Source organism: Apis mellifera, linkage group LG1 (genome assembly GCF_003254395.2).
Source record: "Apis mellifera strain DH4 linkage group LG1, Amel_HAv3.1, whole genome shotgun sequence".
In the NCBI taxonomy this organism is placed as follows: Eukaryota; Metazoa; Arthropoda; class Insecta; order Hymenoptera; family Apidae; genus Apis; species Apis mellifera.
In genome coordinates this window covers 11,564,933-11,591,182 of record NC_037638.1, presented here as the reverse complement: position 1 = coordinate 11,591,182, position 26,250 = coordinate 11,564,933, and the positions used below count along the sequence as shown (strand labels likewise).

The 26,250-nt window shown below is 18.9% G+C and overlaps 2 protein-coding genes across 9 annotated transcripts; one reads left to right on the top strand and one right to left on the bottom strand.

Moving 5' to 3' along the window:
* The first annotated feature begins 917 nt into the window (after positions 1-917).
* LOC411997 (ATP-binding cassette sub-family G member 4) lies at positions 918-9,544 on the top strand. Of its 3 annotated transcripts, none has more exons than XM_026446153.1 (12): positions 918-1,075; positions 1,595-1,835; positions 3,245-3,552; positions 5,036-5,209; positions 5,282-5,492; positions 5,608-5,715; positions 5,789-5,907; positions 6,007-6,175; positions 6,256-6,356; positions 6,431-6,586; positions 6,780-6,898; positions 9,453-9,544. In XM_026446153.1, exons 2-12 carry the CDS (start codon positions 1,664-1,666, stop codon positions 9,526-9,528), a joined length of 1,713 nt encoding a protein of 570 aa, XP_026301938.1. In that variant the 5' UTR covers positions 918-1,075; positions 1,595-1,663; the 3' UTR covers positions 9,529-9,544. The 3 variants fall into 3 exon arrangements, with proteins under 3 accessions (XP_026301938.1, XP_006569622.1, XP_006569621.1); XM_006569559.3 differs by having other exon boundaries at positions 6,780-6,783; positions 9,453-9,472; XM_006569558.3 differs by lacking the exon at positions 9,453-9,544 and adding an exon at positions 6,968-7,212 and having other exon boundaries at positions 919-1,075.
* LOC726944 (ATP-binding cassette sub-family G member 4) lies at positions 9,051-25,740 on the bottom strand. 6 transcript variants are annotated; one of them, XM_026446148.1, is made up of 13 exons: positions 25,602-25,740; positions 15,586-15,889; positions 13,336-13,519; positions 12,588-12,711; positions 11,811-11,956; positions 11,569-11,692; positions 11,359-11,473; positions 10,978-11,106; positions 10,690-10,808; positions 10,311-10,479; positions 9,973-10,229; positions 9,738-9,871; positions 9,278-9,494 (listed from the first exon to the last, which is right to left on the bottom strand). In XM_026446148.1, the coding sequence occupies exons 2-13, from the start codon at positions 15,791-15,793 to the stop codon at positions 9,278-9,280; spliced, it is 1,926 nt and encodes a 641-aa protein (XP_026301933.1). In that variant the 5' UTR covers positions 15,794-15,889; positions 25,602-25,740. The 6 variants fall into 6 exon arrangements, with proteins under 6 accessions (XP_026301935.1, XP_026301933.1, XP_026301931.1 ...); XM_026446146.1 differs by having other exon boundaries at positions 25,470-25,738; XM_026446149.1 differs by lacking the exon at positions 25,602-25,740 and adding an exon at positions 19,554-19,698.
* Positions 25,741-26,250: the final 510 nt, after the last annotated feature.

Below are 26,250 nucleotides of genomic sequence, written 5' to 3'. Positions count from 1 at the left end.
AAAATTTTTATGGATTTAAAATTTTATGATAAATTAAAACTTTCATATTAATTTTAAAAATATGTTATTAAGAGCATATTTTAGTTGAATTTTTTTCTTTACATATAGTTGCTTTAATTTTCATAGTATTTATATTTATAAAAAATTTTAGATATTATATGATTAAATATAATTTAAAAAATTGTATTTCTGCAATTTTACATCTTTATCTTTTATCCTTTATTATTCTATCCTTATGTCTTTTATTGTTGTACTGCATAATCTTTTTCATATTTATATAAATTATAAATAAAAAACTTTCAATTTGAAGAAATTATTTTTATGTTCAGCAGCTATATTTAAATATAGCTTAATAAAAAATAATTTAAAATCTAAAATCAAAATTTGATTAATTTTTAGATGAATTTTTGGATTAGTATTGATAAATCAAAATGTGTTCCTCAAATAGAGATTCATTTTAACTATATCTAAATCTAAACTATATCTAAAGATTGAACTTCATTTTTTATTTATATATACAGTTTATATATACAGTTTATATATACATATATACAGTACATATATACAATTTATATATACAAATAATGTATAGAATATAAAATAATATAAATTAATATGACAAAAGGTCATGAAACATACATTATTACGAATATATATATATATAGACAAAATTTATTGCATCATAATTCAAATTCGCTATATATTTATTTGAAAAAAAGTTGCTTAAAATAATATCTTAACAATACATTTTAAGATTATTAAAATCAGGAAAATACTTTTTCGACAAATCTAATTTTATCAATCAATTAAAATTGATTATTATATTGATTGTATGTTCAAATATATTAGAAATAATATTTGATTGAATAATATTTTCTAATTTTTAAAAACGATATTTAGAAAATACATATACATATACATGTTATAATAGATTATGTATAATTCAAGATCAAATAGAATTGAATCATTTTAAGTGGGCAAGAAAATTGTACGGCCCTGTTATATAGAGTTAATATCGGCCGTCGCAGTCGTTGTAATGCATTCGAGCATATCGTGTGTTTCTATTGTGTTCGTGGTAAGTAAATATAATGTTCTTTCTGACAAATAAAATATAAACAAAACATCATATAAACATCATTTTTTTCCTTTTTATATTTCTTTTTATAATATATAATCATTTTGATATGAATTCTAATAAATAATGTGAATTTTGTTGTTTGCTGTTAGGTTTATGAATTCCTTATCAGTTGATAAAATCTGTTATGTCAAACTAATAAATGAACTTCATGAAAACAATGAATTCAATTACAATGAATTCAAAATTACAATCCATTAAATTTTTTAAAAATTAAAAAATTGTAATGTTATGCTTTAAAATATTTCGAAATTTAAATTTATTGAAAATATGAATATGATACGTCAGCAACAATTTGTATTTTTAGTAAAGAGAATTTTGAATATTTGAATATAAATCTTTTTTTTAAATAAAAAGAAATATATTTTGTCATCAAATTTGAATATATCAAAGTTATTATTCATAATTATATTGCGAATAATAACATAATACAACAAATGTAAATATTCATTGTCGTAGATTAAATTTCAGTGGTTTAGTTGACGATTAATTTAAGATTTAATAATCAACAAACATAGTAATTTAATCATGGAAGCACATCACTACGATACAATCGTTGATTCAACAATAAAAATGATCGACGAGGAAAGATGCACTATTCAATTGAGAGACGATCAGAATTTGAATCCAAGCAACCAACCAGTTACCAAAATATACATTGAGTTTAATAATCTCTCATACACGATCCATTCCAATAAAGGCAAGTACTTTCATTTTTACTGTTTACAAAGAAAGTGGAACAGCTATACTATTCGAGAAAAGAGGAGAATTTATTATCGGTAAATGAAAAAAAATATTATTTTGCTTCATCAGTATTAACTTTCTAATTAAAAATGTTTCAAATAAAATTTTAAAAAATATTTTAAAATTATAGTAGGATTATTTATATTTTAATGAAGAATTATGATAATCAAAATTGTGAAATATTCATCATATATTTTTTTATGATGTATTTTTTAATTGATAGCGTTAATTATTTTCTATTTTATTTATTAAATACAGATTTAGATATTCAATAAACAATATAAATATTTAAGTTTATAAATTAAGATTTCAATTACAAAAATTCAAGACTAAAAATATAACATAAATATAACATATTAAATATTTGAAAAATTGAATATTTAAAAATTTAAAAATTAAATTTTAGCATTGTAATACTAAAAAATGTTGAATATTATTTTATACGTTCTTTATATTTTCTTTTTTAAATGATATTTTTTTTGTTTATTTTTTAGTACATATTTTGATGATTTTCGTTTATTTTAACCGATTATTTATATAGATTATATTATAAATTGTCAGTAATTATTTTCATTGATTTACATTAGTAAATCAACTTGTATAATCATATTATATATCATAAATTTGATAATGAATATCATATATAATATTAAAGTAAAAAATAATGTTAATTAATGCAGATGTCAAAGTCGAAAATATATAATTTAAAAATTTCAATAAAAAGATGAACTGTATTAGTAAATTTATCTTTTTAATTAAAAAATAATTTTTTTATTGTTATTTTATAAATAATAAAATAATAAAAATATAACAACAAAAAAATAAGAAAAAGTTACTAGTAGAGTTACTAGTATTATCAAGCCTAATTTATGTATAAAATATAAAATATCTTTTATGTTAAATACAAAAAACGAAAATAATTATGTATATTTATTTATTACTATTAAATAATAAATACAATAAATTTTGCTATAAGAAGAAATAGAGTAAAGAAAAGAATTGAATTAAAATATTCTTAGAAATAAATATTTATAAGATCGATACTTAAAAAAAAAACTTTTTTGAAAAATCTTGAATCATGTTAAAAAATATCCATAAATATCTATTTTGTAATAAATATCTTAAATTAATATAATATATATATTATTTGGACGAAATAAAATTTAAAAAATGAAATTTTAGAAATTCTAAAAATTAAAATAATAAAAATATATAAAAATAACAAAAATATTTCTTGAAGTTTCTTAAATTAAATTTATATAAGCAATTTAATTTTACATTAGATATAGCAAATCGATAATTATCAAATAAATTTCAATAAATATATCCGCATTATTTATTTATTTCAATTTCCTCTTTTTATAGGAAAATCAAAGAAGATATTAGAAAATGTGACAGGATATTTTCGTCCTGGAAGATTAATGGCGATTATTGGTCCTTCTGGTGCAGGAAAGACTACGTTACTCCGTATTATATGTTCTTTGAAATCTAATATCGAAGGTTCAATTCTCGTTAACGGTAAAAAATGGAATAGTAGTGCTTTTCGAAAACAAACATGTTTCCTGCCACAAGAATTTGTTCTACTACCTTTGCTTACTGCAAAAGAAACGTTATATATTGCAGCACGTTTGAAAATTAAAAATATTCATGAACCATATGCCATTAATTTGATTGTAGGTTAATTTAAATTTTTCTAAAAATTGTATAATGAAAATATTATATAGAGAAAAAAATTTGTTGAGATTTTTTATACAAAAAATTTACAGATTAATTAAAATTATTCAATTACAATATTAATCAGATATTTCTAATAGATATACTTCCTATAGATCTTATTGAATTTGAAATATGTTGTTAAAGATATTATTTTAAATAACTTTTTTCTTTATATATATAAAAAAGCAATTGACTTTAATTTTCAAGTTATTTGAAAAAAACTTTTGATATCGATTGACAATAAAAAATTGCTCAAACTGATTTACAATTTATAATATATTTCAATTATTTATTAAAATCGGTAGTAGAGAGATAATCAGCATCTATTAAATAAACATAATTTAATATAAAAAAAATGTCCAAAAAGGATATTTTTCAAATTATAAATATAATAAATAAATTTAAATAAATATAAATTTAATTTAATGTGAATAATTGAGTGAGTAATTTACTAAATGAAATGAGATGGCTTTATTTTGCTTATAATTTTAAACATTTTTTAAACAAATTAGATACTTAATACGATCTTAGCAACAATTAAATTAATATCAATTAAAAAATAATTAATATTTTTATACTCAAAATAAAGAGAAATTATTTATATTTTATTGAAATTATTGAAATCCATGCATTTTTAATTAAAACTCAAAAAATGTGCAAAATAGGTAATCCGAGAAAATTATTATATTTAATATAATATAAGATATAATATAATATTTATCTATAACAAAATATTGATTAATTCATGAATATATTATAAATATTATATATATATTTTCATTTTTATTAAATTATTTATTGTACATTCATTTTTATATTTTTATTATTTATTGCACATAAATGATTTTAAACAATTTTATTGGGATTATGTTTAAAAAAAATATTTTTACTAAAAATAGAGATAATAAAAATAAACATATTTTTAAAATATTTTTTAAGAAGTTATTGAACAATATATATATTGAATATATATTGAACAAATAAAATTCATTTTTTGAATGTTACAAAATTTTCATCATTATAAATTAAAACTATAGATAAGTCGTATTAGAAACATGTATGCTGAAAAAAAAATGTTATTTTCATTAAAAAAAATATTTGAATCAATTAATTGCTTAATTACAATATTAATCAGATATTTCTAATAGATATACTTGTATAGACATTTTTTAGCAAAATTCACTAAAATTATTCTTCTTTTTCGTAATTTTTGATCTCATGACATTAAATTTCATGTTTATTAATTTAATGCAAAAGCAATGAATTTTAATACTTATTTTATATATTTATGAATAGTCTTATTAGATATCTTTATATATATATATATATATATATATATATATATATATATATATATACACTTTCTAATTTTCTAGAATCAACTTTCCAAAGATGTTTCACGAATATATTGGGATCTTTTTTATGAATTTAATGTTACAGGTAATGGAAATAGCAGAAAACTTAAATTTGACGAATTGTTTAAATACTTTAGTAAAAAATTTAAGCGGTGGAGAACATAAAAGATTGTCAATCGGCGTAGAAATAATTACAAAACCATCTGTTATATTATTAGATGAACCAACCAGTGGACTTGATAGTACATCTTCATATCAGGTCTATTAATTATATACGTCTGATAATTTTAAGAAACAATTTATGAAATGATTTATTGAATTTTTCAAATAGGTAATCGAATTATTGCATAAAATAGCCAAAGAAGGTTGTACGATTGTTTGTGCAATTCATCAACCCAGCAGTCGCATAATATCACAATTTGATGATTTATTAGTTATGCATAATGGAATTTCCTTCTATTGTGGACCTTGGAACGATGTTTTTTCTACCTTTAGCGAAGCAGGCTATCTGTGTCCTCAATTTTATAATATATCTGAATTTAGTAAGGAATAAGGAATAATATATATTAATTAATAATATTAGAATTATATAAAGTATATATTAATGTAAATAAGATTAAAATTAAAATTATTTGATATCTTTAATTTTTTTTATAGTTCTAGAAGTAGTGGTAGGCGAAAGAAGTGGTGATTTAAACAATCTACGCAAAATTAGTTATGATAAATATTTAAAATGGAAGATATGTTTCCAACATTCCATTATAAGTATTATATTTTAATTTAAATTTATATTTACATAAGTTAACAATTATAAAATATAATAGAAATCATATTTTAGCAACAGATGTTACATCTACTTCGAAATTAAATATTATCAACAAATCAAAATTATATTTTATCTGGAACGAACAGAAGATTTTATTATTGAGAGCAATAATTTGTATTAAAAGAGACAATGTTAGTTATTACACCAAAAGTTAAATACGTTTTTGATCAAATATGAATTTGATTTTCTCTATATTTCATTTTTATACAAAATTGTTTTTTTTTTTATAGACTTTAACAAAATTAAGATTTGTAGCTCATGTAATAGTAGCTCTTCTACTAGGTGTAGTTTTTTATGATTCCGGAACTAATGCTAATAAAGCTAACAGCAATATAGCTTGTATATTTTTCGTTTTACTATTTTTATATTTTGCAAATTCTATGCCGGCTGTACAAATATGTAAGTTAAATATTTATTAACACTGTTTTTGCAATATTTAAATATTTAATTTATTCAACATTAATTTATTATATTTTCAGTTCCTGTAGAAACTGCTGTTTTTTTACGAGAATATTTAAATAATTGGTATCGTTTAAAATCTTATTTTTTGGTGAAAGTTTTATCAGATTTACCATTACAAGTATGCGAAATAATAATATTAATGTCTTTTCAAAAAAAAAAATCATTTTAAATATAATAATAATATCTTTATAGATTATCATACCTTCAATATTCATCATTATTACATATTACATGACTGGTCAACCAATGGAATTCAATAGATTTTTACATACTTGGTTGATTTGTATTTTAATAACGATTCTTGGACAATCATCGGGAATGCTTGTTGGTGCTGCATTCGATACGCAAGTAATTTGAAACACATTTAAATTGTTGATTTTATAGTATCAAATAGGTCATTGACGTTTGTTGAAATAATAATACATTACATTATATCATATTAATTCATATATCGCAAATGAATGAATTTATATATTTCATGTAATTTAATAATAATATGATTTATATATTTTACAAAATACTAAGAAATTAATATTTTCAGTTGGGTACGTTTTTAATCCCTGCTTTCAATATGCCAATGATACTATTTGCCGGATTTTTCCTGAAATTTAGCGAGGTGGTATCATATCTTCAACCTTTATGTGCCATTAGTTTTTTTAGGTATTAATTACTAAAGATTTGTTTTTTTTATATAAAATTAATTATACAACAAAATTATTTTTGATATAGATATGCATTTGAAGGTATTCTGCAAGCAATTTATGATGGAAATAGAGAAAAATTGCGATGTTATGAAATTTATTGTCATTTACGTTCGCCTAAAAAAATTCTGGAAGAAATGGATATGCCTACAATTTCTTATTATGCAATTATATTAGGTTTATGTCTTTGGATATTATGTATACAAATTATGACATACTTAGTACTTAAATGGAAAACACATAAAGCTAAATAATGATATATTTGTTATGTTATATTTACTTTTTTATGTTTCTAATATTTTTATAAAAAAAAAGATTTATTAATATTAATATTTTTATATATTTCTATTTTAATATTGTTACATTGATAAATTTTCAAATACAATACAAGGATTAAAAAAAAAGAAATAATATGAAATATAATAAAATACATATGTTTTTATTTTGTAATAAAAAATATTTAGTTACATAAAGACAAGATAGAGACAAGAATTTATAAATGATTATCTATTTATCTCTTTATATATTTTATTTTGCTATAGAAATATATATTATTTATATTTTCTTTTATATTTCTTTATATTATGAAATTTATATGATAAAATATTAAGATTTTAGTATGAGAATAATGATTAAATATTAATATGTAACTATATAATTCAATCTTATTTATTCATTATTTTTTTATCTATTTGATATGATCCAATTTATGTATGTGATTATTTCAATTAAGAAAATAGATGTAACATATCTTGATTAGAAGTTTATTATAGATATTTATATAACAATGAAATCTTTTTCAATAATGAGTTTTATTATTTAAATTTTTCAAATTTCGAAATGATGAATTGATAAAATCGAATTATAATTATTCGATTTATTATTAGAAAAAAATTAATATCAAACTGAACAGTTGAAATACTACACATGTTATGATAACGTTTATCGAATCTTATATAAATAGATAAGAAGAGAGAATATTTTCTTTTTGTGTGTTTAAGCAATATTTCTAAGAATTGTTTTGATTTCAACTTCAACTTAAAAACTATGAAGTTTTCATTTCAATTTTTAATTTTGAAATAAAACTCTAAAATAGATTTTTTATTAATATAACTTTCATTATATTTATCAATATTGAATTAATTTTCATAGTTTTTTTTTCAATTTAGTTAATCTCTTAAATATTTATTAAATATTTACATTTGTATTATAGTTTAAGAAATAAAAAATTTTGCGATATTGAACTATTATATATAATAAGTAATTAACTACATTTTTGATCCCAAATATAAATATATTAGATATATAATACATAAAAAGGATTATATAAAAATACTTTAAATATACATATATGCATAAATGACAATTACAAGTATGAAAAATACAGCATTTATGATGTCATAAATTATGTCATAAAAAAATGAGCTCATATAATCGCATACAGAAGTATGTATACTTAATATATAATTACTTATTAATTATATTATTAAATATATTAATTATATTATTAATTATATTAATTATATATATAATTATTTGTAGTACTTAATATATAATTGAGAATCATTTTTTAATTTTTTATAAATTTGCAATAAAAATATAATTGCATTGATAATTGTATTGAGCAATTTTTAAATATCACGCTTAATTTCCGAATATTTCGGAAAATATCATTATAAATATATTATATTTATATACATAATTATAAAATAATAATTATAAAATATATAAATATATATTAATATACAATATAATAATAATAATTTTTTTTCATTTATAAAAGAAAAGATCTAACTACGAAATCATTCATTTTATCAAAACATTATTGCACCATTATTACAAATATTATATTTGATGTAAATGATAATTTCGCATATTAATTTTAAAATAAAAAGTATCCAATATTCAACATAAAATTACAATTCTTAATAATCAAAATTACTATTAATTATTAATTAAAAATAATTCGTGAATTTTTATTTCAAATATATTGCGAATTCAGAATCGTAAATCAATGATATATAGCAAATCTATATATATATTCAAATATTCAATTTAATAAAGTAATATTTGTCTTCGATAAAATTAGAAGAGCGCAATATATTTATTTTTTTCGAAAATTTGTAAGAAATTATTAATTTCTTAAAAATTTTATCATGTAGTATCTTATTTTATTATAAAACGAACCCTGTAATAGATAATAGCGAAACTAAATGATATAAATAGATATATACATTTTTCATTTTCACTTCACATACATCCTATAGTTAAATTATCATCACAAGAAATCACGTTAAAACATTTTTTAAGGAACGTTAAATCACGAGTTTTGATCGGTTTATCGAATAGATATAATTTTCCATTTAAGAAATAAATATGCAGTACACCGGGTTATGATAAGTATTATGAAAAGCGCTACGATATCATTCCAAAATTGATCACCTTCCATAGCAATATCAGAAAGAAACTTTGTTGGATATTTATAATGGCAATATATAACTTTTTCTTTACAGGATAACACTGGTCGATCAAGTCCATATATGGCACCGATATATCTACGAAATTGTAAAAAAAAAAATAAGATTATAATATTTCGAAAATATTTAACACAAAATATCAATATTGAAATACAAAAGTAATATAATCTTAAGTATTAGATATTTAAAAAAAGTTAAAAATAGAACAGAATATAATAGAATAATAGAAGTCTATCTACATCATTTTATATTATTTTTATCACACTTTCTATTACATTACAGATCAAATATTATTATTATTATATTATAAAAAAATATTACCCTTCTAAACTATATCGCAAGAAACTGATATATGTACCCCATTTAAGATAAATTGGTATATCACGTAATGATACACCAAAACCTGCAAACATCATCATTGGCACAGATAAAGTGGGTCCTATGAAAGTTCCATTCTAAAATTTAACAAATATTTTCTATTTTAATTTTTTTTATATTAATTTTTTATATTATTTTAAATATAATTTTCTACATGATAAAATAAAAATATACTCACAATTACATTACATATTGCTCCAATCATAAGACCAAATCCCTGAGATATTAAAACTACCAGTAAACTAATCGAAAAAAACATTAGAAATCGTGACATTTCTAATGGCTGAGATGTGATAAAATATACAATTATAGTAAAAATTAAGCAGCAGAATATCGAAAGTGGTAAGTCGACTAATGATAAAGCGGTATAAAATGCCTTTAAACTGTACCATCTATTGAAATGTTCCTTTAATAAAATGCTCATTTGCATAGGAACTGTAAACATTATTTAATATTATTAAAAATTACATTTTTAAATTATAAATATATATAATAATGAATGCTAAAATTACATACAAGTAACTACGGTAAGCATCATTGTGGTCATCATGTGATGTATGAGAATGGAGAACAAAAGATTATAATTACTTAACACTCTGGCACCGTCTGTACCCGATTCGAGAAATACTAGGCCAAGCATTAAGCCAACAGCTATATTGGCTAAGATTCGTAAATGTGTTAATGTCTTTAACAAAAAAAATATAATACATTAAAAAAAAAATTATTTACACTATTATATAATTATATATATTAAATAGAATTTAAATATAATATCATGAAATATCAATTACTATATATAGATTATATAATATGTAGATTATTTAGTAAAATGAATAACTTAATTAATATTTGTGTACAAAATTAATAGAATTTTTTATATTTTCATAATACTCACAGTATCTCTTTTACACATCAAAAAACCTCTTTTCATTAAAATTTTGATTTGATGTATTACAGGAGTTGCTTGAAGACTATTTTTATTATTTATATTCAAATTTTTGTGTGAATGCAATGCTATAAAAAAAAATATAATTATTTAAATCAACATCTAATTATTAATATTATTATTAATTTAGAGATTTTAATTTAATTTTTATATAATATTACTAATATATTTTTCTTTTTTTTATTATATAATTTATACATATTATTATATAATATTACACAATAAACGAAAACATACTTTTTAGACCATTCGATTCTAATAAAATATTAGAATTTTTGAACCATTGTAAATTCTTGCCATTTTCCGCGGCTGATACTAATAACGATATTTTATCTTCTCCATATTCACCGCAAGCCAATTCAATCACTGCAAAGAAAAAAAAAAGAAAGAATAAATATAAAAAATATGTGTAAAAAATGTTTTCTTCTTTAGTATATTTTTATCTAATTATATTTATCTAATTTGTTATAGATTCTAAAAAGAAAAGAAGTTATAAAAATTTATATAAAAAAATTTTAAGAATGGATCATCATAAACAATAATATTTTCGAAGAAATATTATATTTAATTAGATAGACAAATAAACATGTATAACATTCATTTAAAGGTAATATATACCGTAATCAGCTGGATTATAATACACAGGACATGGCAATTTGATATTTTCTAAATAAGAAACTAAATAGTCGGTTGAACCGTGAAATAGACATTCTCCTTTTGATAATATATAAACCTGTAATCATAATAAAATTAAGCAAATATAATATTAAATAAAATATAGCAATTATGAGAAAATACAAGAAAGTTATGATAAAGAATACCTCGTACCAAATCAAACAATTGAAAAATCGTTGCGCTAGGCTGATGAATTGTGCAGATAATTGTTCTTCCTTGCCGTGCAAGTAATTTTAATAAATTTATCACTTGTGTGCATGATAAACTATCCAAACCTCTGAAATATTCATTATATATAATAGAAATATTTATAATATAAATCTATATATAATATTAAATGTATTATAATATATAATATACTAAAATAACATATATAAATCAATATTTATACTGACGTCGTCGGTTCATCAAGGAACATAACGGTCGGATTATTAACTAATTCCAAAGCAATAGACAGTCTTTTTTTTTGTCCTCCACTTAATCTACCAGTTTGAGTGTTCATATGCTCGCGTAAGCCTAAGATAGTGAGAATTTCTTCAATCTAAAAAGGAAAATCTTTTATATTAAAAATTTTAAGATAATTACTAAAACATTATTGATTTAGAATTAAGAATTCAACACAAGAATCATTAATTTTTCTATAATTAAATATAATTTTATCCTTTTTTATATTTATTAAATAAGTTTCTCTAAAATTTATTTAAAATTTATTTATTTTCTCTAAAATTTATTTTTCTTTAAATACAAAATATTATAATACACAATTTTTCTTCATAATATACACAGATACAAATAAACAATCTTCAGTTTCTATATTTTTCGAAAAATAAGAATTTGTTGATAATATTATATATATATAATATTATAATTTATGAAATATGTTGTAATTTTTAATTTTTAAGATATAACAATGATATTTATAGTGAAATTTATATTAAAAAAAAAAATCGAAGTGTTAGAAATTCAATACAATTCAATACAAAGAATGTAGAATCCAATTAAATATTTTATTCAAAAAAGCGTCTTAAAGCTCTTCTTGAATAAATAGTATAAGTGTGTTATGAGATAGAAATTTTTTTATCTTATTGTATTTCCATGCTGTAATTTACCAGCGATGCAATAAAAGATATTGAAATCTTACTAGTTGACCTCGAGAATAAATTGTTACTTACTATCGCTTCCTTTTCATATCTGGGGGTGCTCGTGGGCAGCTTGAGGTCAGCTGCGACTGTCATGTTCTCGTTGACCGTCAAGAGAGCTTCCAAACGGTCATCTTGCGTGATATATGCGCTACATCTGTAATGATTGATTACATGATACGTATTACATGAAACAATAATTACAGATAAGAATACATAAAATATATAAAATTTAATTACAATCTGTTATATAAATAATGTCGACATTTCATATTTCATAATTCACTAATAATAAATGTATAAAATATTTCTAAAAAAATGCAATAAACATAATATCTCCTTTTGACCTGCAACATTAACCATTGTAACTTAAAGAATATATCGCGCATAAATTATAATAATAAAAGCATTTATATGTGATTATAAGATATCAGTTTAATGAAATATTAAAAAAAAGAAAATTAAAAAATTTTTAGAAAGTGTTAAAAAATAATAAAAAAAATTATAAAAAATTGTTAAAAATATTAAAATATAATGAAAATAAAACTTAACTTTAATGAAAATAGAAAATAAGCTTAACATAATAGAAAAAACAATTTTTTATAAATAGCAAAAAAAAATTTATATAATAAAAAATAATTCATGCATAATCAAGTTTCAAAATTTTAAAATAATTTCAAATTTATTAAATACAGTATGTAATGATATTTAAAATAATTTAATCTTTAATAATATGAAATAATCATATATATAATCATATTCACTAATAAAAAATGCTTACTTTCGAAAAGAATTTATTTCTCGGGCGTGACCGTTGATGTTGATATTTCCATCAACACCAGTCGTCCTGAACCCCGACAGGATATTCAGCAAGGTCGATTTTCCCGCTCCGGACGGACCCATTAAGGCGATTAAATGTTTTGCTGGAAGCCTTCCATTGATTCCGTGTAATATCTCCTTTTGACCTGCAACATTAACCATTGTAACTTAAAGAATATATCGCGCATAAATTATAATAATAAAAGCATTTATATGTGATTATAAGATATATGCGATTGATATTAAAGAAAAATAATATAAAAATACAATATAAATTTATTCAGATTAAAAACCTAATAACGTTCAATATCCAATATCAAAGAAATTAAAAAAATTATTACTTAGATTTATAAACAATTTCTTTGATTGGTGCAAATATTAAATTTATCCAATATTTAATTTATCCAGATGATTAAAAAAGAAAGAATTTTGTAATTTTATCGGTCTATATTTATAAAAATCAAAATTGTCAACAAATTAATAAAATAAAGTTATCATATATATAAGTAATTTTTATTAAACAGATTAGTAAATAATAAATTGTATATATAAATGTATAAACAAAAGTTGTTATTTATAGATATATGCACAGGAAATATATATAATATTAACATGCTAATCAGAATTTTACTTTATAAACTGATTATCATTATTTCTATTAATTCTAATAAATGATTAAAATTTTAATATGTATATACCTGTCAGATATATTTCATAATAGAAAATATAGAAGAAATATTTATAAAGTATTATATATATATATATATATATATATATATATTTTATGTTCTAGAATATAATAATATATAAATATGTATCTTAAAATATATAAATAATTCTTTAATTAATTTTCTTCAAGATTTCTTAGAAATAATTTAACTTATTATGTATCTGAATTATATGTTAATTAATTTTTTTTCAAGATTTTTTAGAAATTTAACTTATTATGTATCTGAATTATATGTTAATATGGATAGCAAACAGGTATTATTGCATATTAATATATATTGTAAAATATGTAATATATCATGTAATGATGATATGATAAACAAATAATAAAATACATAATAAATATACCTAGGTTTTTATAAAACTTGATGTAAATAAACAACTTTTATTTATTGCAATTCCATTGCGACTGCGCAATTCAATAGGTTTATATTTTTAAATGATGCAATCCCACTACGAAACTATAAAATGTAAAATGCGGAATTATCATTGTGAATTCGTAATCGTTTTTCTATTTAGTCTAAACTTTAGTCAGGCAGATATATGGACACATTTTCAATGTATGTATTTCCAAATATATATATATATATATATAAAACTTCACATAACCAATATATACATGAATATATATATATATTTGAAATATGATTAAATGTTAAATATACAGTATTTAATTCTTAAGTCTGATACACATGAGTGATTTTTATTGTTGAATTATAACGATAGCTATGAAATTGTGCTACAAATTTACAACGAAATTCAGATTTATATTTATGATACAATGCATATGATCGTATGATTTTGCTGTAAAAATTATAAAAGTGCGAAATTACGAGTTCGAAATTCATTTCGAACTCGTAACAATAGTGCATTTCTTGTATGTACTTAACCTTATAATGATCTCTTTAATTAAAATATTTTATTATTTAAGGCTTTGTCATTTACTATATATATTATATAATGTATCAAATATCTGAGAAATTTAAAATTTTACTATTTTCTCTATCGTTTTTGTTTAGGAAAGACAAATTAGGTTAAATCTGTTTATATAAAAATGCTAGATAGAACATTTATTTAACCTAGAAATTACAAGAAATTTCATTTTAACGTAGCAGTTTTAAATATAAAATATATAAAAAAAACGATATTTTAAAATTACTCTTAAAAATTTAAAATTATTTTAAAATTTTCGAAAAACATATTTCTCATAAATTTTTTTTTCTAAATGTTATATCATTATATAGAATATTAATATTCTATATATCATTATAATCATTATATATAATTTTGTAATAAAAATGTAAAAAATAACATTTTTTTTAAATAAATATAATAGTCATTGCTTTAACTTTAATAACTCTTAGCTTTATTAGATTATTAATTAATATTCTAATTATTTGTTGAGAAAAATTATTACTCTAAAAAAAGCAAACGGATGGAAAAAAATAAAGAAAGCGTTTAAACTTGTAAGAACTTTCCTGACCTTTCCTGCAACCGAGTGACACTGTATACGTGATATTTTCGAAGACAATATCAATGGTATCCGTCGAGTTGGTTTTCATGAGTTGTTCTTCATCTTTGATTTGTGCATTTTCTATTTTTTTTGTTGATTGTTTATTTATGGTGTAAATCTTCGTATCAACTGTGCTTGTCTCCTGGCCATTACTCATCTCGTGCATTAATATTTCCATTATTAAATATTTTGCACGAATTAATGAAATAGCCGGAGAATATTAATTTTCAATCATAGGCTTTCAATTAAACATAGACCAATAAACACCATATAGCTGTAATCAGAAAGCAAGAGATCATTATTATAAAAGATATAGGCAAAATATAATGATTATAGCAAAATTAATGTTTTAATCTTGTAAAATTTCTTAAAAATTATATAAAAGATTGTTGTAATTTGATTTTATAATTTATTTAAAGTTAATTGTTTTAAAAATTTTTAGAACTTTTATTTCCATATTGTTTATTTAATTATTATTCTGTTTATTATCACTTCTATATATATATATTTTTTTTCATTTCTTTTTTTCACTTTGAAGTACTATTTTCTATTTGAATATATGAAAATCAATTCTATTTTTTGCGTTTTATTAAATGCAATCATAATAATTATTTAATTTATTAATTTATTAATTAATTCAATTAAATTTTTTATTAATCAATTACAGAATTATATTTTGTAAGAAAATACATATCTATTCTCTAAATTAATAACTATTAATTTAAAAAATATTTTAATATATAGATATAGATATATTTGAATAATTTATTTTAATAATTTATGAAAAATAAGGGACATATAAAAATTATATTCTTTGTTTTATTCGTTTTTTATTTTCGTGTTTTTCCTGTTTTCACATAAGTTCTATTCGAGTTAAAATAATATCCATAAACTAAAAGTTTTTGTTAAAAATAAATTATCATATCGGAAATAATTTATAAAAAACAATTTATATAGATTAAATTGTAAATTATACGAATGATTTAAAAATACAATTATTTGTTTTTATAAGTATTTGTAAAAAAATGATTATATGAATATCAGATTATATTTCCTTATTCTATTTTCATTTCAAATGTTTGTTTTTATATCAAATGAAATATTCAAAATGATTAACATATTTTATTTGACAATATATTTTACTTGCTTTTTACTTGCTTTTAAACAAATAAATAAAAAAAATAAAATATTTTATAAAATAAAAATTAGAATATAGAATAAGATATAAATATAAAAAACGGAGAATAATTAAAAATAATTTTTATATAATTGAATTGATTGTGAATATTTGAATAATACATTACTTTTAAATAATTTATATTATAAATCAATATATGAAATTTAGAAATTAAAACTTAAATTAAAGTTAAAACATTTTGGATTAAATATTTAATACATAAATACATTATTATTTCATAAGAAAAGATTATTCAAAAATGAAAAGGAAATGTATGTAAATGCAAGATTCTTGTCATTGAATAAATTCATTAAGTACAATATAATTAAGCAAAAACTAAACATTAATCATAATTAGACAATCAGATAAATTATTCCATGATCATTAAGAAAATTATCACGAGGAAAATTATTTTACTCTTACTATTTTTAAAGTTTTTTTTTGTTTATTTGTATATACATTTTTTGTATATATATATATTATATATATATTATATATAAATAGTAAAAAATAGTAAAAAAGAAAACAAAGATAAATATGAATAAAATTAATACTTGAAAATTAATACTTTTTAATTATTATATCAAATGAATGTTTAATTTTCTCATTAACAATGATTGTAAAGATAATAAAACATAAACTATTCTGTTATTATTTTTTTATTATTATAATTAAAAAAGTATTGAGATTTTATTACGTCGTAATAACATTTTTAAATTTCCTTGAATTATTTAATAATAATGACGATGCAATTTATATGCAATAATGACAATTATACTATATTTATTTGAATCATGAAAAAAAAAATTTGAGAATTTTTAACGCAATATGTAAATATTATAAAAAAGAAAATAATTTTAGTAATTTTTTTTTTATAAAAAAAAGAACTTGAAACTTTTAATTTGAATAAAAAAACGATTATTAACATATAAGGATAACATATATACATATATATGTTAAATGTGAAAGGAAGAAATGGTGAAAGCAAAAGATATTGCATCCTAGTTTCTGTTATATACAACGATTACTCGAAGAATAACAAGAAGACTTAAGTTATCTAAAATGTGTTCTAAAAGCAATATCATCGATAAGATAATCGAACTCCTACTATAATCTTGATAGAATATCGATAAAATACAAGATACAAAAATCTTCTCAAGAAATAAGAAAATTACTTCAATTAGTTCATTGAAATGTGACTCGTAGAGTAACTTAAAAAGATTTTTAAAATTAATTTAAAAGATTAAGATAATAGTTTTATATTTTATGAAGTACTTATTTTTACTTATATTATTTTTCTTTTAGAATTTTAAATTGCTTATAAATAATCAATAATATTGATATTTATTTTTTTCATTGTTTTTTTTTTTTGTTAGAGATGTAGGTAACTAATAAAAAAATGCTAGTTAAAAAAGTATATAGCATTGTTCAGAGAATGAAAGCGAAAGCATCAACGACATTGAAAAAGTTGATCGTTGAACAAACTTCCTCAAAGAGAATAAAGTAATCTATCTCCATTGTGATAACTGTAATCTTGTTTATGGAATTAATGACAATCATTGTTTCAAAAGTTCAGTCGAACTTTAGTAACGTCCATTTATTCTTCTTGAAATTCTAATAGTACCACATTCTGATAGAATAATTAAAAATAAATAAGATTTCTTTAATAATTTGAAAGAGGATGTGATAAGAATATAGAACCAATTTAATAAAATTATTGCATGAATATAAGTTTCTATATAGTTTTATATAAAAATATAAAGATTAAATTTTTACAAATAACATACAAAGTGTAAATATAAAAAAATTGATTGTTATAAAAAAAATATATTATTCACAAGTATTTACATGTTCCATTTATGAGACAATAGCTATAAATTATAACAGTTGGTCGAAGTACATCACAAATCTTATCATATGAAGTGAATCAACAATGAAAGTCCACGAAGATCAAAAGATCCAAACTGACAGTTGTTTACAAGAAATGGTATAAATTCAAGTTCAGCTTTTATTATTTTTAATACGATATATACGAATAAAATATATCTTACATATAAATCTTTCATATATAAAATAATAAATATATTAAAGAAATATAGTGTTTGATATTATATATTTAATCTTTAAATCTAATGTATAATAATAATATATAATAATAATTAATAATATTAAACAGTCACTCGTAATAATGATGTATATTTTAAATTTATTATTGGTATGTTAGTATTACTTATTATTTATTAGTATTGGTATGTTAAAGTATAAACTAATTGTAAGTAAATAATAATAGTTAATAGTTAAAAATAAATGAATGAACTAATTTTTATCAATAATATTCGATAAGTATAAATATAATAATTCTTTGATTATTCGATAATTGAAAATTTATAGAATAAAATTAGATATATGAATTACAATATAATATCCAAATAACATTCATAAAAACAATATTAGAATTAAAACAGAAAAATGAATACATATTATGTAAAATTATTTAAAAAAATGATTTCTTTTACATTTAAAAAGAGTTAGATAGAAAATGTTTTGATAAAAAATATTAATATTATTAATATTATTAAAAATATTTGTTGCTATTATATAAAATTAATATAATATCTTTAATAGTTTATTTAAAAATCTGTTAAATAAATAAAATATTTATATTTTTCAGTTACTATAATTACATTTGTTAAATCTATATTATTAAGTTTACTATAATCAATTAATTCACATTATTAATAAACATAAACGATAATCATACCTTGCGTGCAAGTTACTTTATATGAGAGAGATACAGAAGTATAGAAATAGGAATTATAATTCCTACAATGTTTAGAATGTAAATAATAATGTGTGCATTGAATATTCAACCAATTATTATCATCAACTTGTTTAAAATTTAGAAATAAATCATGATTGATATCGTAAAAAATAATAACATTCCTGCAAAATATCAAGTTACAATTATTTTAAATATAATATATATACATAAAATAAATTAAATGATATTAATATTCATTATATTAATATTAATATTAATATTGTAATGAATATTAATATGATATTAATATTCATTACATTAGTCATCATATGAAATATTTACTTCTTACAAACTTAATATAACATTATTTTTTATAATGTATCATTTATTAAGAAAAAAAATTATAAAAAATTATAAAAAATAATTTATATGAAGAAAAATATATATTAATTGTTATATTGATCCTATAATAAAAATATATAATTACACAAAAAACAATAGTAAAATATAATTATTATTTTAAATTCTAAATATAATAATGAAATCATCGTGGAAAATAGATTTCAAAGTCCAGTTTGGATATATGTATACAATATAAATACCTTCAGCATAACATTAAACAACTTATAACTCGAAAAATAAATCTCAATCAAACTTTTTACTCATCAATTTTGTATTTATTTCTATTTTTACTATCGATTTTCAAAAGATATCACACGAATAAATTAATATATATATATATATATATATATATGTCATATTTAATCTATAATAGAATTTAATTAATTAAACAGGCATAATCAGGTATTAATAAAAATCATTAATAATAAAATATAACAATTATTTAATATTTATTTATAATGATAACACATAACAATAAAAAATATATAATAATAATGTAATGTTTAATGAAAAGAAAAAAATAGTTAAAAGGAAAAGAAAAAAATATAAATATTATCAAAAAAATTTCTTACTTCAGATAATTTTATTAGTTTAATATAATTTAATGATTAAATGCATCATTTTATAATGTTATTATATAATTTAAAAATTAGAACGTTATAAAAAATATTAATGTTGTAAAAATATAATAGTTATTTTTTTTAATTTAATGTTTATTTAATTTTAAAATAATCATATTCTTTATAAAAACAATTTTAATATCAATATCGACATATTCTAAAGTATAGATTATTTTGAAATATAAATTTAAAACAATCGCTTTTATTTCATTCTTTTATTTATTTTTTCTTTTATTGTGTCATTGATAAAAAATATACATAATTTAAAAAATGATTATATTATATCTACTTTTTTTTCTAATGTAATATTCACGGCTAATGAGAAATTTTACGAGATAGCAAAAGACAAGTTAAGCATCTGTTCTTTCCTTCATAACATTATATAATTTTAATTCTAGGTGTGATATTTCCAGAATATATTAAGAATATTGAAATTAATCAGATTTATATTTTTTGCAAAGAACTTCTTGTCAATCGTGAACATTATATTTTATTATTATTTATTATTATTTATTATTATTATTTATTTTATATTAATTATTACAATAGAAAAATCAACTTAATAAGTATGTACATTTACTAATCGATATATACATATATCACATACAATATCACATATAATAGTACAATTACAACGATTGTTTCTTCAATAAAAATTAATTCAATATTGAAATAAAAATAAATTACCAAAATAATAAAATAAATATAAAATAATAATTATCGCTCGATATTGTCGATTCGCGAAATGGTCCACGAAAAAATCTAATTAGTAATTCAGTTCAATAATTTTAAAAATATTATTTAATAAGTTATTTTAAACTTAGTTAATATTTTTATTAATCTGTTATAGCAATGTATGTATATATTGTTTACTAAATATACTTACTAAGAAATAGAAATAGTAAATATTTTTATATTGATTTAATACTTTCACTAAAATCTTAGTATATGAATATATTAACTCTAGTAAGTCTATTTATATACGTACATTTACTACGCATTAAACTTTCACTGCGATATAATAATTACTTTTTTAAATCTCTCTTTTATTAACGTTTTACTAATAAAGAGTGATTATATAAAGGATGTTCTCTTCAAAAACATCATAGAAATAAAAATAAAAAGAAAAAATGTTATATGAAATTTATGTAATAATTTGTTACAAAATTATAAATAAATAGATATTAAATATTATATAATATATATATATAATATTATGCATAGAGTCGGCATTAATAATTATTTATTAAATTAAAAGAATACAGAGAAAAATAGAAGTAAAAATTAATCATCTTTATATTATTTTTATATTATATCTCCATTTATTCAAAAATTTAAAAATAATTATATTATAATTATGAAAATAAAATGTAATGAAAATTTATTAACATTATAATAAATATTATTAATATTGAATATTATTTTAGGCAAAAAAAAAATTTTTTTTATTTTCACTTGCAAATTATGCTCCTATAGTGTGATTAAAGAAATAAAAAATTGTATTATCATATTAAATGTCATAATATCATAATTTTCTTCTTCAATATCTAAATTTATAAAAAATTATTTCAATTCATTTTTTATTTTTAGAGTTTTGATAAATAAACATTTAACTTGAAATTTTAAAATAATATTAATATATAATTTTATCTATTTTTATAACGATTCAAAATATTTAAATTTATCTTTAAATTTTTTAGCATGATTTTATTATTGTAACAAAAAAAATAACATGTAATTGCTACACAATATTAAATAAACAATAAGTAAGTAAGTAAACAATAAAAGTATAAATAAATAAGAAGAAAACGCATCTAAATACAAATATTTAATAATATAATATTTTATTATATAATATCAAGAAGAATAAAGGAAATCAAAAATAAAAAAATATGTATTTTATTCTGCGTTTGTATTTTTTCTTTTACTTTTGGTTTTACTTTTTTTAGTTTTTTTTATTTATTATTTCACAATAGTAACGATTCATAATAGTAATGATAATTTCATCAGAATTTAAAGAAATAGAAGAAAAATATACATAATTGCTAGATATAGAAATTATAAGGAAAGATTAGATCACAAATCAAAAAAATTAAATATCATATTTTTAAAAATACATGTTTAATAATTTTGTATGTAATTAAATGAAAAAATATTATCAAAATTTTATCTAAATGTAACAATATTATTAACGAAAGGATCCTAATGTATAATCTACTATATGTGACTTATATAATTTTCATATAATGAAATATATCTATTTTATTTAACAAAGATAAAAAGCAAATAAAATAATTTTTAAATTTTTAAATTTTTGAATTATAAAATCTGAAACATTACATACATTATATATCAAAATTATTTTTTAAAACATTTTCTATTTTTAATTTTTATTTCCTAATCCAATTTCAATTTATTTAAACCTATTTTCAAACAATTTATAAAATTATTAATCTTTATATTTCATTTCAAATTTGACCAAAATAATACCAAATAAATAAACAAAATTAAAGTTTGTTAAACTACTATTTATGTATCTTTTTATTTTTTTTTATTTTGATTTAATATATATATATATTAATTTTATTGATTTTTTTAAATAATTGAAAGTTAAATTATTTTATTTTACAAAAAAATCATATTATCACTTTATCAAACAGGAAACAGTAATTTTATTTTTTTATCTAATTTTTATATTAAATGTCATTATAAATGATAAAGTTCCATAATTACGACAAATAAATCGGACAAAGCTATGCTCCAATGAATTTTTCAGAATCCATTTAGATTGTAATATCCCTATTTTAAATGTTCAACTGATAACATGGAATGATTAATACATCAGCAGCATACGCACATTACGCGATACGCACAAAGTTCAATCAATCATTTCATACGAATTTTCTGTGGAATATCAATATCAATATTTTTATATTTCGGTTATATATTGATTTTAACCTTGATATTGATGCTCATTCATAAACATATTCATAGAAAGAAAATAGAAAAATAATATAATTACAATTAAAAATAAAATAAATAATATAAATATAATAATGTATTCTATTTAAAGTTACTTGTAACAATATTTTAAATACAGAAAAATAGCAATTTATTTAATTTAGAAAAAACTATCGTATCTTTTTTATTGTCCATTTTTTTCATATTATGAAAAAACTATAAAAAACTATATTATGATACTATATATCATTTATTCTAAATTTTCAGAATTTGAAATGATTTGCATCTCCAAACATAAATAGTGATAATTTCATATAATCAATATATATTATCAATATTTCAAAATTTTCAACATTTTTATGATTATTTAATAATATTATATTAATATTATATTAATAACATACATGTGTATTGATCGTTTTTATATGATAATATTAAAAAACTTGAAATATTGACAATATATATATTGAATGCTCCAAACAAAATATTTGAAATAATCAAGTTTTTCATTTAATTTTTTTTTGTGAATTCATTCAAATTTATTTTAACTTTCTTAAAAATAAAATAAAATTTTTATTTATATGATTGTTGAAATTTAGAATTAAATGATATTGTTAAATTGTTTAATTCGTATATAATTCATTTTTAAATCAATTCTTAAATTTTAATAATTATTATTAGTGTATTAAGGAAATTTCAAATTTTATTTTATATATGCGTATTGTATTTTATGTTAGTGCACATATTAAAGTTTAATCGAAGTGATTTTGCGATTTCCTTGTTCTTCTCCAAAGGTGTTATATAAAGTAGGACAAAACAGCTGAATAAGGACGAGTTTGAATCACTTCGCATTTTTGTAAGCAACGTGATAAATTATTTATCACGACTTATTCTTAATATTACTTGATATATATATATATATATTATTTTATACATATTAATAGTTATTTCTAATAATGTAAAATAAATCATATTTGATTAAAAAATATTGAAAGAAAATATTGATATTACATCGATAACAATTGATATTTAGAAATAAAAAAAAGAAGAAAATACAGAAAACAAGAAAAATGAAGAAAATATAGAATACAGAAATAAGAAAACATAGAATATCTATTATTATATAAGGTCGTTAACCTCTTCATTTTGCAGTGAAAGGAATCGCGAATTTCATTCGCGAGCGATACACAATCATCTTTACTTGTCTTCAAATGAAGCGAGGAATTTTTTATATTTTTTTTATTTATTAACATATCGTATTTGTCATAATGTAATTATATTTGTCTTTTTGATTTTTTATTTCTAATCTGCCCTTTTTCTTCTTCAGTAATTAAATAAATAAATATAAAAAAAATTTAAGAACATTATGATTTAATAAAAATAAAACTGTTTTATCAAAATAATTAAAAAATATTAATTTTACATATAATTTTTAATAAAAAAAGTATATAATTAATTAGATAAAATAAAGTTTTTAAATCATTATTTTAAAAAAATTTAATGATTTCTATAGAAAAAAAATTAAAAATTTATAATTAATAACTTCATCAATTTTTGCAATAATAAAAAAATTTCGAAATTTCTCATTTTATTTCATGAATATCTATAATTCAATATATTTTGTAAATATTTTTATGAACAGATTTTTATTTCTTAAAAGTTTTTATTTAAAGATTTTTATTTCTTAAAACATATATAAATAATAGATTAAAAAATATTATCATACTTGCAACTTATATTTAATCCTTTTAAATTTTATTTTATGATTTTTATTTATTGATTTATTATTGATTTATATATTGATAATATTAATGATTTTTAATTCATTTAATCACATTTCATCACATTTTTAAAATAAACTCTTTACCGCTTACAAACATGTGCTTTTATATTATTCGCCACACTAATAAGAAAATTAAAAATACACACTTACCAGGGTAAAACGCAACAAATCTGTTGTCAATTTTCATCAAATAATTTTAATATATCGATTTTTTTATAACTAATTCGATTATTATTTTGATATACATGTATTTAAATACATAGCGTTGTTTGATTTACAAACCTGTGACTATGAAAGCGCGGGTAAAAGTGTCACGGACATGACCACTTGTGAAAATTTACAACACCGTTAAACGCGTGGCATGCGCGAGAATTTAATGCGACTACCGCTGATCGACTCGCATGACTCCCTATACTGCCTCCCCCTATCATGTTTTTATTCCCCCTCACTGTTCGTCTGCCGATCGGGGAGCATAACGCCCCCTCTCTTTTTCTATTTCACACAACGATTCTCAAGTAGATATATATATATTTTACATTTGTTTATCTATTATGTACTTGTTTTTTCATTTTTAAATTCATATTTCAATTATCTATAATTAATTATAAATATATTACCATCATATTATATATACATATACATATAATAATAATTCTTTTTTGAATTAAAATAAAATTTTGATGAAATTTTTTTGATTTTATATAAATAATTTATTATAATTTTATATTTTCTCATAATAATTGAATATATAATTTATAATAAATTTTTTGTTCATTTCCTTTAATATTTTTTTCTTTGTCATTGTGCGTTATATATATAAAATATTAAAATAATTTAATAACTCCATTAATTTTTCAAAGTGAAAATTAATAAAAATTAATAAAAATTAATAAAAAGCTTATACAAAACAATATCCTACATTGCTTTTAAT

Excerpts from the sequence above, each read along its gene's own strand:
- LOC411997 (XM_006569558.3), top strand. The coding sequence starts at position 1,664 with ATGGAAGCACATCACTACGATACAATCGTTGATTCAACAATAAAAATG. Across the intron at positions 5,210-5,281 it reads ATAGTACATCTTCATATCAG|GTAATCGAATTATTGCATAA; the intron begins GTCTATTAATTA and ends TTTTTCAAATAG. Across the intron at positions 6,357-6,430 it reads TATCAGATTTACCATTACAA|ATTATCATACCTTCAATATT; the intron begins GTATGCGAAATA and ends ATATCTTTATAG.
- LOC726944 (XM_026446148.1), bottom strand. The coding sequence starts at position 15,793 with ATGGAAATATTAATGCACGAGATGAGTAATGGCCAGGAGACAAGCACA. Across the intron at positions 11,957-12,587 it reads GATATGAAAAGGAAGCGATA|ATTGAAGAAATTCTCACTAT; the intron begins GTAAGTAACAAT and ends TTTCCTTTTTAG. Across the intron at positions 10,230-10,310 it reads GATGCTTACCGTAGTTACTT|TTCCTATGCAAATGAGCATT; the intron begins GTATGTAATTTT and ends TAATGTTTACAG.